Source organism: Benincasa hispida, chromosome 6 (genome assembly GCF_009727055.1).
Source record: "Benincasa hispida cultivar B227 chromosome 6, ASM972705v1, whole genome shotgun sequence".
In the NCBI taxonomy this organism is placed as follows: Eukaryota; Viridiplantae; Streptophyta; class Magnoliopsida; order Cucurbitales; family Cucurbitaceae; genus Benincasa; species Benincasa hispida.
The window spans coordinates 19,982,692-19,997,001 of record NC_052354.1 but is presented as its reverse complement, the minus strand read 5'-3'; the positions used below and the strand labels follow the sequence as shown (position 1 = coordinate 19,997,001).

Below are 14,310 nucleotides of genomic sequence, written 5' to 3'. Positions count from 1 at the left end.
TTTCCTTTTTTGATTTGGCATGAATCCTCGTTCAGAAGTTAAGATTTTGACAGCAAGATCTACTTCCATGAGTAAGGCCGACTCGAGTGCAAGAGCATACTCTTTGTGTCGGAAAGCAGTAACAATGCCTCAAATGCCTTCTCTTAATCCCCAAATAAACCTTTCCACCTTCTTCTCTTCTATGTCCACTAGTCGAGGGAAAAAGTGGGACAAGCGATCAATTTTCCGTTCATACTCTGCCACCAATATGTTCTCTTGACGAAGATTAAGAAATTCCACTTCCTTTTGATATCTCACTGTCAAAGGGAAATACTTGTTGTAAAATGCCTGATTGAATTGCTGCCATGAGACTGAACCTTTGATTGTTCTTTGTGTGAATTCCCATCAGAACTTTGCATCGCCTCTTAACATGAAGGTGACAATTTACTTTCTGTTCTTCTGGGATGTTCATATGGCGGAAAATAGTTTCTATTTCTGTTATCCAATTCTCTGCTATAGTTGGATCCACAGATGATCCATCAAATGTTGATGGATTGAACTTCCTGAATTCTCGAATGATCTTCGAGTCATTTGTATCGTTGGTTATTGGTGTAGTGGACGAGGTTGTGTTTCCATTACTCATATTTGGTATTAGTATTTGTAGTGCATCTGGTGTAATTAACACATAAGGTGTCTGTCCATGTCCTTGATTTTGATCCCTTGTGGATTCCATTCGAGGTCTTCCTCGTCGTGTTGGAGCCCTTTGTGGTGGCATCTGGTACACACATTTTAATTTCATAATAAGGAAGCAATCTAATTTTATTTTTTTTAACTCATACCTTATGTTTACTAAATTATTTACTAAATTACTCATTTGAAAATTCCATTTACTAGCGTATTTGGCATAACTGTGGGCATCACTTAACAAGCCGAACCATCAAACACCACGACTCTTCTAATAAGTAGAGCCTAATTGGCTCAAATTCTCTGATACCAAACTGTAACGACCGAATCCTTACATATTATGGTTCGACCGCTACGACATGCATATTTAGACTTTTCTATCATGAGATGAATTTCGGTAAAAATCTCAAAAGAACATATCTAAGATTTTATTAATTAGGTAGAAAACTATATAAAAAGTTTATTTTACAAAACACCAGGATCCATAAAACATTAGCGTAGTGATTGAAAAATGCATATGCCTATAATAGTGAGCTTGATAGTTGGCCATTTAAGCGACATCCAGTTCTGCCACCTACGCTGTATCCTTACCTACAAAAGTCTATAAAATAGGATGAGTATATAATATACCCAGTAAGTAGTTCTCACATAGGGTAGTGACCAAATGCACAATCACATGCAACATGTCCTGAAAACATATGATTGGGACCGAAAACATATAATACATGTGATGGTCGGTTATGCTTCTAACGTAAATTTCTCAGCCCTGGTAGGAAGATGAGGACTTAAGTGGAAACTAACCCAACTGATGATTAGCGGGTCATGCAGTCAGTAGGGCTAGAGTCGCATCCAACATCAACCATTAACATAAGTGTAAGATTGGACTAGAGGAGTACAACTATACATACCCTGTTAGTCCCTAGCATAAACTTGACATAGAATTGGGTCTAGAGGGGTGCAACCATACATGCCCTGCTAGCCCTAGAAGCATAACCTTTATCTAAATAAAATTTAATCTTATTTCATTGCTGTGAAAAAATATAATGGATGGGGTCCCTTGTCGATAAACGTATTTTAAACATGTAATGCAACATAACAATAACATAATTATGCAACATATTAAAGATACACTACCATGAAACACTTAAAGAGAGGGTGAGATAAACTACTTACCTTGACTGTGATCCTAGTTATTCCTTATTATTCCTTATGGTTTAATCAGTAGAGCTTTCCCTCTTAAACCAGAAGGAAATTTGGGCAGCACTTCCCTCACGTTTCCTCCTTCTAACTAACAGAATTACTTCACCCTTTCCACACGATTTTTACTACTGAGTTTTGTTTGAGAATGAGTTTAACTTCCAGCCCAACGTCTTTTATTGTATAGCGTTCCAGCTCTTCTCTGTTGACAACTCATCCTACAAATGGCTTCTTTAAAATTACTTAGTTTAAGAATTTCTCGTTGAATAAGACAACTAATTTTGCGCTACACGTTCTGCTCTTCTCATCACAACCTCTGTTTGTATCAATTCTTCAGGCGGTTCTCCATGTATAATCTTATAAGATTCGTGCCACAATGTCAACCTCGCACTCAACCACGTTTCTCCGCTCCAACATCCTCGCTCTCCCTCTGTTCTCAGAACTCTCGCCCTCCTCCACCTTTCCTCGCTGGTTTTAACTCTTTCGTGGCTTTCCACTCTCTCCCATTTTCTCGCTGAGAATCTCGCTCTCTCCACTCTCGCTCTCTCCAATTTTCTCTCCAATCTCGCTCTTTCCAATCCGCCAGTGTGGCTCTCTCCTTCTTTCTCTCCATCTTTTCTCTCCAACTTTGCTCTCTCCCAATTTTCTCTCAAATATTTCTCTCCAATCTCGCTCTCTATGTTCTCAGAATTTTGCTTTCTCCAGCTTTCTCGTTGGTGTGGCTCTCGTGGCTCTCGCTCTCTCCAGCTTTCTCGCTTGTTTTACTCTCGTGGCTCTCGCTCTCTCCCACTTTCTCGCTGAGAATCTTGCTCTCTCCACTCTCGCTCTCTCCAATTTTATCTCCAATGAGCAGTGCCCAAACAAAAAGTTATTTACTTCCCTTTGTTTCCCGAATTAGCTAGCGCCCAACTTTTAATTAATCCTCCCTGATTTTGCCCCATTATTTATTATTTTTGGATAATTAATAAATTTCTTATTTTTTTTCCAATTCTAAACTTCCACCCGATTTTCCTATTAAATTTATATATTTTTCATTCTTAATTATATATTTTATTTGTTTTTCTGCTTTCTAAATTGGGGTTAGGATATTACATTTACCACCCCCTTAAATAAAATTTCGTCCTGCTTAACATTTGACATTTAATTTCCTGTAGTGTATGCGTACAAATTTGGGTTGTTACATATCGTGTATATTTTTTAAATTTCCTCCTTTAGTTCTCACGAGTCTGTTGAGTCTTTTCTTTCTTTCGAATTTTTTGGGTCATTTGAGTCTTTTGATTCTTTCTTTTTACCTTTTTTCTCATATTCCAAAAATCACAAAATCGACCTGTTTGGTTCTCTTCAAAAGATGAAGAGCCTTATAGCCTTACCGAACTATATCGACTCATCTAAGAAGGGACCAGAGAAATACGAGAATTTCTTTGTGTCTTGATAGGAGATAGGTCACGACGAGCAACCAATATTAAAAATTTGTGTTTCCTAGAGACAACCAGGTTTCAAATTTCATTGCTTTCCTTTATTGCTTTTGTAGCTTAGCTTCTTGTTTTTCTTTTGTAGGTTCTTTTCCTTGGCCATAAAAGAAGAAGAAGGTCAATTCAAGTGCATGCCCTCATACCACCATCCCGTGCATAAAACATTATCATGGGAGGTTTTCTGTTCCCTTAACCTTTTTATTTTGGACTTAGATTAGAGATACATTGGGGACAACGTATCATTTTAAGTTAAGGGGTGGGTATGTTGTGATAGCTTGGGGTCCTTGAACATTGTGCTCGGACTATGTTTGTGTGCTTGGTATGCTTGCTTGCTCTTTTTCTTAGTTTGTTATGATGAAGAGTTGATGACACAACCTTTTTGTGATTATACTTGTATGAGATGATGTTTGAAGATCATAATCATGATTTTTATAGCACTTTTTAAAATTTTTCTCCTCCCTCATGTATCTTTAGGTCCTTTGTCTGATGAGATTGGGTCTTGCATGCTTAGAGTTGTATTATTTGACTTAATTTTTGTTGTCAGGCCCAAGTGATAGGTGTTAAGTAATTGAAGCTCAACCTAATAATGCATGCCTAAGTTTTTTTTTTTTTTTTTTTTTTTTTGTCAAACTCTTGTTTTGTATTATAAAAGCCAAGTGGAGAGATTGTAAACTGTCTCTTATACACATCTAGATGTGTATAAGAGACAGGATCTCAACCTAGTAATGCATGCCTAAGTTTTTGCCAAACTCTTGTTTTGTATTATAAAAGCCAAGTGTAGAGTATATAAAAAGCAAGTTTGTAAAAGGCGGAGTGTGTTGTAAAGTAAAAGCAAGTTTGTATTTTATTTTTGAAGGGGGTTACTCATCTTTCTTTGGGTTATGATGACAATTATGACACTCGTAGTTTCCCTCCATGCTAAAGTACCCCTGAGGAATGAGTAAGCTTCGACTCCTTGTTAGGAGACATTTATTGTAGTTGGATGTCTTTCACGTAACCTATGTGGGCAAGCCAAAATGAAAGTAATGTGTCTAGATAAGGTTGTAAAATAAGAAAACATAAGAAAAACACAAAAATAAAATAAAAATTTGGTTCCCTTTAGTATGTCCTTGTATTGTTGAGTTTAGGAAGCTCAGCTCTCGAGCCTTCGAGACAAGAAGGGAAAAATGAATGGAGAGTCTTATAAAACCATTTCGAGTTGTGTGGGCTTAATTAGTATGCTTTGGACTCATTCATGCATGAATAGATTTAGAATCATTCTTAAAATATGCTTCATTGATTGATTGTGATCGAATTTCATTTTTTATTGCAAATCTCATCTTAGCAGACTGTTGAGACTAGAATAACGACCCTTATGATTGAGCAAGCATATTTTATGGGAGTGTGTGATTCTACCTTTTACGATAATGATCAAGAATTAAGTTGGGGGCATTTGATAGCACTGAAAAGGTCCTTTCTCGCTCTACTTAATTCAAGGTTGTTATTGTGTTTAATGTGTTTATTTAGTATTTTTATAGGTTTCAGGCACTTAGGAGATAGAATCGACCATTACGGACTGTTTGGGGTTAATTTGAATCAATTAAGAGCTAAAAAGGAGCTTCCGGATTTCAAATGAGACAAAATGACAAATTCTCCTAGAGGTGCAGCGCACAGCGCCAAGAAGCCAACACCCAACACTTTTTCCAGAAGCACCAAATTTGGTGCAGTGCTACAAGGACGCGCGTGGCAGACATGCGTGCAGAAGGGAAGTGCTGTTGTGCTACCTTCCCCCCTGCGCTGTGCACTAGGGCGCAACGACATTGTCCCTAGCACCACGTTGATGTCGCGACTCTTTATATAGAATTCTTCTTTTTTAGGGCAAGAATCACCTCCCAATCGTCTCCAAGCCGATTTTTTCCTCTTCTTACCTCTTCCACTTGCATTTTCTTTCCTTTCCCTCATGTAATTAATGAAGATGATGCCAGTTTTCTTTTCTCCATCTCCCGTGGGAAGGTAAGACCTAGTTCTCTAGCTTAGGAATTTGGAACAATGTAATTTTTAGGAGTTTGTTTGAATGTAATTTCTATATCTTGGATTTCTCTCCATCTAAATTTCTTTCGTAATTGCATCTCCTCTTGATTGTCTAACAAACTACTTGAGAATTTGTGACTCAATGCTTAGATTAACTTTCAATATGTGACATGAAATTGTTTGTTAATGCATGAGAAGCAATAGGTTAGTTAGGCTTGCATTTTTGTTGTCTATAACAAAGAGTATTGCCCTATCAACCTAGAGAAAACCACATTGAATGTTTAATTAGACGGTAGAAGTTAAATATTCATTCTAGTGTAATTATCCCTTGAGCTTAATGCGGTTAGTTAAACATGCTTAATATGGATGCATTTGAGCATGCTTAGCTAATTAGTTAATTAGGACCATTGGTTGGATTTCCGATCAATTGAGCTAGACATAGCTAAGAATCTAAAATTACATTTAGGCAATTCAATGAGATCAAAGTTACTTTGAGCAATTTCAATTCCATTAAGCTAGAATGTCTTGGTTAATTGCATTTCTATCTTTTTACTTTCTTGTACTTTATTTTCTATGCATTTCTAATCATTCAATCCACACCAAACCCCCCTCCCCCAATTTACCACTTTAACTAAACATGAACTTTGAATGGCTAATCTTCCGTGCTTCTCTGTTATTCGACCCGGACTTACCACTTGTGCTACTAGTTAGTATAAATTGTTAGTTTGTGATTATAACATTTGTTTGATTGTCGGAGAGAGGTTTACGATACCCACTTTTTCAGTTTATCACAACAATTATCTGAATTTTAAAATATCTTTATGGAATTGATTGACAAACAATGTTGCCAACCCATAAAATCACTTGTGCAACATTATTTTGTTCACTGCTGTTGCAATCAAAATGCTCACCACACGACTTTTTGAATGGTTACTGCATATGCATAGAACCGTTTGAAATTTAATCAACAATTCTTCTCACTCTGCTTTTAGTAAAGTTATCTTTGAGGATTCGACTTTGAAATACTCCTACTTGTTATTACATTAATCTACATTTGGGTTAATATAATAGACGATTTGACTTGTGCCTTAAAAGAGTTATTTGGGCATCATATTTCCACATATTTTACACCAATTGCAAGCAATTTTCTTACGGTTCTATAATCTCCAATGATCTAAAATTAATTAATTAAACTCTTTAATCAATCAATTTTCATTCACGAACTATAGGTCATTCCAACGATTAGCTTCCGCCGAACAATCTTTATTTAATTTCGAGATATTTATATGGTTAACCCATGTATTTTAGTTTATTACAAAATAAATCAAAGATGATCCATTGCTTCTGTTGTTGGTCTCATTGGATTATTCCTTTAACAAATAAGCTTGCAATTTGAAAATGAAAAGAAATTCAAGAGATGAAAGTTAAGAAACTTGTTACTCCTTTTTTAATTTTGATTTTTTGGAACAAAATTATAAAGATTAACTCATAAAGGATTAACTTTTTTCCAAAAAAAAAAGAAAAAGAAAAAAAGACTAAATATTTCCCTCTTGATTTAAAAATTAGATATTTCTAATTGGAACGTGATGGATTTTCATTGCATGACCATGGATTTAGCCTAATGCTTTAACCTGCTGCATCAGAAAGATTTTATAAACAAATAAAAAACTGTACAAATATACACTCAAAAACACACACACAAGTATAAATAAGAAACAAATTTATGTTTGATAATATGACACTTCTAGGAAGATATAAAAAAAGGAAATGCCTTTGGTCACCACTGTATTTTTCTCTTTGAAAGATTGAATAATAAATAGATGGTCACATCTATAGTAGAATAATTTGTACATTCATAATTATATGTACAAATCTTCAGCACCAGTGGATTATCCTTGAAAAATACCTTAAGCAAGTGCTTTTGCAGTTGAAGAGGGAGAAGAACAAGCAGGAGGGCTTTGTATTCCTGAAAAGATGGGCTTCACATTCTTGCATTGAGATGAAATAGGGCCGCCACTTCCATTATAAGTGAGGTTAATGTCAGCTACCTCTATATCTTCACATGGAAATTGCGAACTACAAACAAAATTGACTGCAAGTGCGTTCGCTGCAGTACCTCTGATATTCTTGAAACTAACATCGCTAATCTTGACTTTTGATGGGTTCTGAAAATAATAAACACAACGTCATTTTTTAGATTTAAAACCATTCAAGATTCATGAATAATAAAACATAAAAAGAAGAAGAACAATAGTAATTTCAATACCGTTTTATCACATTGGTTCCAGGGGCAATACTTTTGATCAATGATAATTGGATTACTGACATTGACCATTATTATATCTTCAAAATGCATATCAGAAGCTGTTCCAAAACTAGGAGAAGATGGCCATGTTTTGATTCTAACACCATTAGTTGTATTTATCAACGTACAATTCTTAGCTATGACTCCTTGAACGGGTGCTTCAGCAACATACTTTCCTAAACTTCCTACACTTATACCATGTCCAGGCCCACATGTTATGTTAGTGATTGTTACTTGCCGACTACCATCTCCGAGTGAGATACAATCATCTCCAGTACTAATATTTGTATTGGTAACATTAATCCCAATCGAACGAGTGATGTGAATTCCATCTGTGTTGGGACTATATCCTGGTGCATTTATGTTCACATGTTGGAAGGTAAGGTTCTTACAACCCAATACATTAACATGAAAGCTTTTACTATCTTTCGACGTTATGTCACTCACGATCGAATTTGTGATGAAATTAAACCTCAAATTCTGCACATTTTGAAACTATGAGCACATGTATGTTTGCTAAGCCAATAAAATATATATATATAAAAGATGTGTTAGCTTGATATTTATAACTGTAACAATATGAGCTATGATTCTAAAAAATAAAAATAGAAAGTTATCAAAACATTAATTAGATGATTATATTCTTCTTACTATAGGAAGTTTGGAGCACTTTGAATTTTTGGCACAATCATTTTTTCCCCAAGCTACTTTTCCTTGCCCATCAAAGACTCCTGTACCCGTCAATGTAAACTGATCGATATATTGGAAACTAATCCAATGTTCTCCGATAAGATTTATGGGAGCTTCCAATATTCCTTCAAGTTGAATTTGGATATGGTTTTTGCAAGGACCCGTCAACTTAATTATACTTAACTGGTAGGTTCCTTCTGGAATAAGTACTTTACTTTGACTCGTGGATCCACAAGCCATCGTCCATACATTTGTGAGGGCCTATTTATAAACAAATATTACTTCTCATATTCAATATTTTCCCTCGTTAATATCGATATTAAACATTTTTACCTGAGATATATCAGTATTAGGCATAGCACCATATTTGGTCACATCGAAAACACTATCATTAGATTGTCCTTTCCCTAAGGATACAAATAATGATATAGAAAATAGAACCACCAAGTTCAACATGAGCCCCATCTTCTTCTTCTCTTTGTTAAAAATGTGTAGCTTTTTAAATGTTTGAGGACTTTTAATGTTTAAAAGTACTTATTATATAGAAGGGAAGAAAATTGGCACCACCAAAAATTTTCTATTACAAGGCTTCTCTTTTGCATCATTCGTTATAACTAATTGTGTTGGCAAATACATAACAACATACTCATGTTTAATATAAAACAAGTATATATGGTTGTTCTCTAACTCATTTGAACAAATGTTTTCCTTAACTTTTCGCTTTAGAAAAACCAATTTCTTGGAACAAACTATCAATACCTAACTTTAAGTATGAAGAAGAAATGTAAGACTTAAGGGACACTGAGTTATGAAACAAGTTATTGAAAATATAACTAAATTGAGAACCTCAACTTATATGTCCGTTGACCATTGATTTGCAACTTTTCATATTATTAGAATAGATAGTTTTAAAATAGTTTAAGATATTATCTATACTCAAATATGAGATGCTTTCATTTCATGATCTTTCAAATTGGAATCCACAAGAAAAATTAATCAAACGATATGTGAGAGAAGTATAAAATAACTACATGAATTACGGAGATGATTATGAAAGGAATGAATCCCACGGAAGTGTGTGATCACGTTTTGATTTTCTTGAAATAATTAAAAAATACAAATAACTAAAAGAATAGGTTAAGCACTATACCATTGTCGATACGTAACTGCAGCAAAATCTTCTCCCTCGAACCAGTAGTCTTCTCCGTGAAGTCTTCATTTTTCTTGAACTCGGGTCATTCTCAACCATGAAAATCAAAGGACGATACCTCACAGACAAGAATTGATAATTCACACAGAATTAAGATTGAGTCACAAATAATCACCCTATAAAATATTAATCTAATCACTTAACAGATTTACAAATAGAAATCAATTATTTTGGCGGTCCAGTATTATACAAACCTTTTGTATAGGATACCTCCACTCACAAGTCTCCACTTGAATGATTTGGATCAAACTATTTGTAACTATTATAAAGTGAGTCGTATTCATAGTGTCATCAGAATAAGACACCCAACCTTATTCATATATTATAGACCCTGTAAGTTATTACTTGAACATGATTTACCTATATATCAATTAGATATTGTTCAAGATTATATATAATAACCTTAGATTTCTACGGTAAATAGATAATTTAATATTTCATATTTTAAGAATTAAATTAATTAACTAATTAGTTACGAGATTTTAAGACACAAATCTCAACGGATTATAAAGAAATAAGGATGGGTTATATTGAGGTGAAAATGATGTATAGAAGAACTGAATAAGACTAGTAAATTGGTTACGCCTAATCAAATATCGACAATGACAATGTATACGACAGCCAATTTCTCAAACTCAAAAGTAGGCAAAATTGATAATAAATGTTAAAAATTGAACATGGAAAGTGAAGGTTGTTGATGCCTCTAATCAAATAATATTTATAGAATACCAATATGAAGCTCAATATTTGTATTACTTAACAGTGAACTGGGATGAACTATAGGGAATCGAATTTAATATTTCTTAGTTAAATTTATCAAAGAAAAACAGTAAAAAGAGGGACTTGATAGATAAAACTCGAGAAAATAAAAGTGCTAAAAAGTCGAGAAATTACTTAGTTTGCTAGACATGTTTGGCTCGTTACGAGTTTCGTTCATCAATTTATCACATAAATTAGATATCTTAATTTATAGCCCATTAACTAATCTAAAGTCGCTCCAATTCTCTCTAAAGAGAACCAATTCAAAAATAATGAATTGATTTCTAAATTGACTAAATAGGAGCGATGAAAAGCATATCATACTTTCTTGTAGAACACATTAAGCTTAAGGATTGATTAGAATGACTAATTAAAGGCCAAGCCAATTTACTCGAGTTTCTATTCCTTAGGTCTATTATATGCAACGTTATGATAATAATGGAAAAGCCATAAATTAAACCATAACAATAGTTTGACCTATTTGCTAATGAAATTAAACATGAAATCTCAATATTCACCAATCTGAAACACATGTATAGCAGAACAACCTATGCCATAAGCAATTAAATCATCATATTTAATCTACATTGCCAAACATCAATTACATATTATATTTATAGGCTTTGGCCACACTGGAATATCTTCAAAAAAAAAAACTTTGAAGTCATTCAACTTCTTCTCCTGCTTTATCAAGAGATATAAAGTCTTATTCCATAGTAGAATGCGCTATATACATATGTTTTGAAGATTTCCATGATACAACTGCTCCACCTAAGATAAAAATATACCAACTGGTTGATTTAGTCTTCATGTTATCAAAGATCAAATTAGCATCACTAAATCCTTCCAATATACATGGATATCTCGTATACTGCAATCTATAGTCTAGAGTGTACTGCAAGTACATTAGAACTCTGACTAACATAGTCCAATGATCATGTCCTGGATTGCTGGTGTATCTTACTAACCTTCTACTGAATAAGCAATATTATGTCTTGTACAATCTATTATGTATATTAAGCTATCAATAACTCTAGAACATTCTAGAGAAGATACACCCTCGTCATTGTTTTTCTTCAACTTACAATTTAGATCAAATAAAATAACAATAGACTTTCTCTCAAAATGATCAAAAATTTCTCAACACTTTTTCTATATAATGAGATTGAGAAAGTATAGATCTACTTGAATTTCTTGTTATTCAAATTTCAATGATAAAATCAGCAAGACCAAAGCCTACCATATGAAACATGGATTTCAACATCCTTTTAGTAGAATTAATGATACTTTTATTTGTGCCTATCATCAACATATTATCCACATGCAAGCAAACAATGACATGCTCTTGATATATGATTTTATATAGACAAATTTATCACACTCATTTATCTTAAATTCATTTGGTAACATAGTGTGATCAAACCTTTTATGTCATTATTTGAGTGCTTGTCTCAACCTATACACAAACTTGACAAGTTTACAAACTTTGACTTCAAGTCCTTTAACAACATACCCTTCAGGTTCTTCCATATAAATTTCTTTATCTAAATCTCCATTTAAAATGTAGTTTTAACATCCATTTGGTGTATTTCCAAATTTTATAAAGCTGCCATTGCAATTAACATCCTTGTAGATGTAATCTTCGTCATTGAAGAATAGGTACCAAAGAATTTTAGCCCTTCCTTTTAGCAAAATCATTTAGCTACTAACTGGGTTTTGTAGTTATCAGTAATGTCGTCAATCTTTAGTTTTTCTTGAAAATCCATTTACTCCCAATTGGTTTACTTCTAGGAGGGAAATCAACCAATATCCAAGTATTGTTCTGTAAAATAAATTATAGCTCACTATTGATAGCTTCCTTCCAATAAAGCGTTTAAGGAGATGGTACAACTACTTGAAAAATCTGAAACTCACCTTTTATCATATAAGATACGAAATCATGTCTAAAAGAAGTAGATGCCTTAGTTTTTTTGCTTCTTCTAGGTTCAGAGACTTGGTATTCTGATCGTCTCGACCTTTCAAAAAGCCAGCCTCATAAATTCTTTTGGCACCAATAATTTTGTGTTCTTCCTTCTTTAAAGGAAATATAGCTTAAAGAATTCGGCTTTAATAGATTTCACTATAGTATTATTATGAATATCATATATTTCTGTTTTAATCACCCTGAATCTATAAGCAACATTACAAAACACAATCAATTATCTTAGTCCAAGTTTGGTCCTTTATGATAAAGGAACTTGTACCACACTTTCGGCATTTTATGTAAAGGTAACTTACCATTCCATACTTCATAAAGTGACTTATTAGTCTTCTTATGTGGAGTTCTATTTAGTATAAAATTTGCTATCAACAAAGCTTTTCCCCACAAACTATGAGGTAAATTTGAACTATTTTAATATGTAATTAACCATGTCCTTTAAAGTTTGATTTTTTTTTTTGCTACATCATTTTTTTTGTGATGTATAAGGTGTTATAGTTTGATGAATTATATCATTAACTTCATAAAATTCATAAAGTGATGATCCATGTTCACCACCTCTATCTAATCTAAGCACCTTTACTTTCTTCTCAAGATGATTTTCAACTTCTACCTTATATGTTTTATAACATTAAAGGTTTCGTCTTTACTATGTAATAAATATACATAGTAACATTTACTACAATCATCAATGAATGTAATAAAGCATCTCTAACCACTTTTTTTGGGAGTACTTTTCATGTCACATACATTATTGTGAATTTCAAGTAACTCATTACTTTTTTCCTTAGATGAAAATGACTTTCTAGTAAACTTTGATTCAACATAAACTTCACATTTGTTTCTATTATTAATGTTAAAATTTGTCAATAATCCTAAACTTACTGATCTTTTTAAAGAATGATAATTGACATCCCTAATCTGGAATGTCATACATCACACAACTCAACAACATAAGCAGAAGAGTTGTTATTATTATTATTCTTTTACATTTGTGCCAATACATTCAATTTGGACATGCCATCACTCAGATAACCTTTTTCCACATACATACCCGCTTTTGTCAGAATAAATTTATTTGGCTCAAATACAAGCTTGAACCCAGTTTTATTAAGTAGAGTTATATTAGATTCTTTTGAATCTCTGACACGTCATACATCATTGAAGGTAAGTATCTTTCCAGAAGTCCATTTTAGCAGAACCTTTCTCTTATCTTTTATAGAGGTAGTTGAAGTATTCCCCATGCACAGCTTATCATGCTTTTCATATTTGAACAATTATTTATTCTTACAAATATGCCTAATAGCACTAGTATCAATCTACCAATGTTTGGTGGTTGAAGTCATATTTACCTCAAAAATGAAAACAACCAAATTTTTATTTTCCACGAGTTGTTTTGAATGTTGAAACTTTGGCCCTTTTTATGTTTGCACGTTACAGTAGTATGACCACTTTCACAACAAACCCAACAATTTCCTCGAATGCGCTTGCTAATATCATTCCTTGGTTCATGACTCTTCTTAAAAGTTTGCTTCTTGGATTTATGCTTCGAAACTTCAGCAATGTGAGTCTTGACTTCAACTTCTAGTAGTGTTTTATCTTTTTTTTTTTATTCTTCTCTTCTATATGGAGTTTTACCATGAGGTTCTCCATGGATAACTCATTTCGCTTATGTTTGAGATACTGTTTGAAGTCCTTTAAAAAAGGAGGCAACTTCTCAATCAAAGCAGTAACTTAGAATGACTTACTATTGTCCAATCCTTCACTTTATAAATCACTTATAATAATTTGCAGTTCTTTCATTTGATTGACTACCAACTTGGTATTAATCATCTTGTAATCTAATAATTTTTCCACGTAGAATCGCTTAGTACCAACATCTTTCAGCTTGTACTTCTTGTCTAATGCCTCCCACAATAGTTTTGATATATTATAGGCATTGCAGTAGACATTATACAAAGTGTCCTCAAGATCACTAAGTATGTAATTACGTCAAGAAGTCTAAATGCGTCCATGCCTGCTTCAC

General features: G+C 33.4%; 1 protein-coding gene across 1 annotated transcript; it reads right to left on the bottom strand.

The window, feature by feature from the left end:
- Positions 1 to 7,249: 7,249 nt before the first annotated feature.
- Positions 7,250 to 13,900, bottom strand: LOC120079149 (exopolygalacturonase-like). The gene is made up of 5 exons (XM_039033325.1): positions 13,867 to 13,900; positions 8,671 to 8,813; positions 8,299 to 8,598; positions 7,609 to 8,127; positions 7,250 to 7,507 (listed from the first exon to the last, which is right to left on the bottom strand). The coding sequence occupies exons 2-5, from the start codon at positions 8,800 to 8,802 to the stop codon at positions 7,250 to 7,252; spliced, it is 1,209 nt and encodes a 402-aa protein (XP_038889253.1). The 5' UTR covers positions 8,803 to 8,813; positions 13,867 to 13,900.
- Between the last annotated feature and the right edge of the window lie 410 nt (positions 13,901 to 14,310).

What these genes read in the sequence shown, in the direction of transcription:
- LOC120079149 (XM_039033325.1), bottom strand. Translation starts at nt 8,802, where the DNA reads ATGGGGCTCATGTTGAACTTGGTGGTTCTATTTTCTATATCATTATTT. An exon ending in CTAATACTGATATATCTCAG is followed by an intron (nt 8,599 to 8,670) that starts GTAAAAATGTTT and finishes GTTTATAAATAG; the next exon opens with GCCCTCACAAATGTATGGAC. An exon ending in AGTGCTCCAAACTTCCTATA is followed by an intron (nt 8,128 to 8,298) that starts GTAAGAAGAATA and finishes CAAAATGTGCAG; the next exon opens with AATTTGAGGTTTAATTTCAT.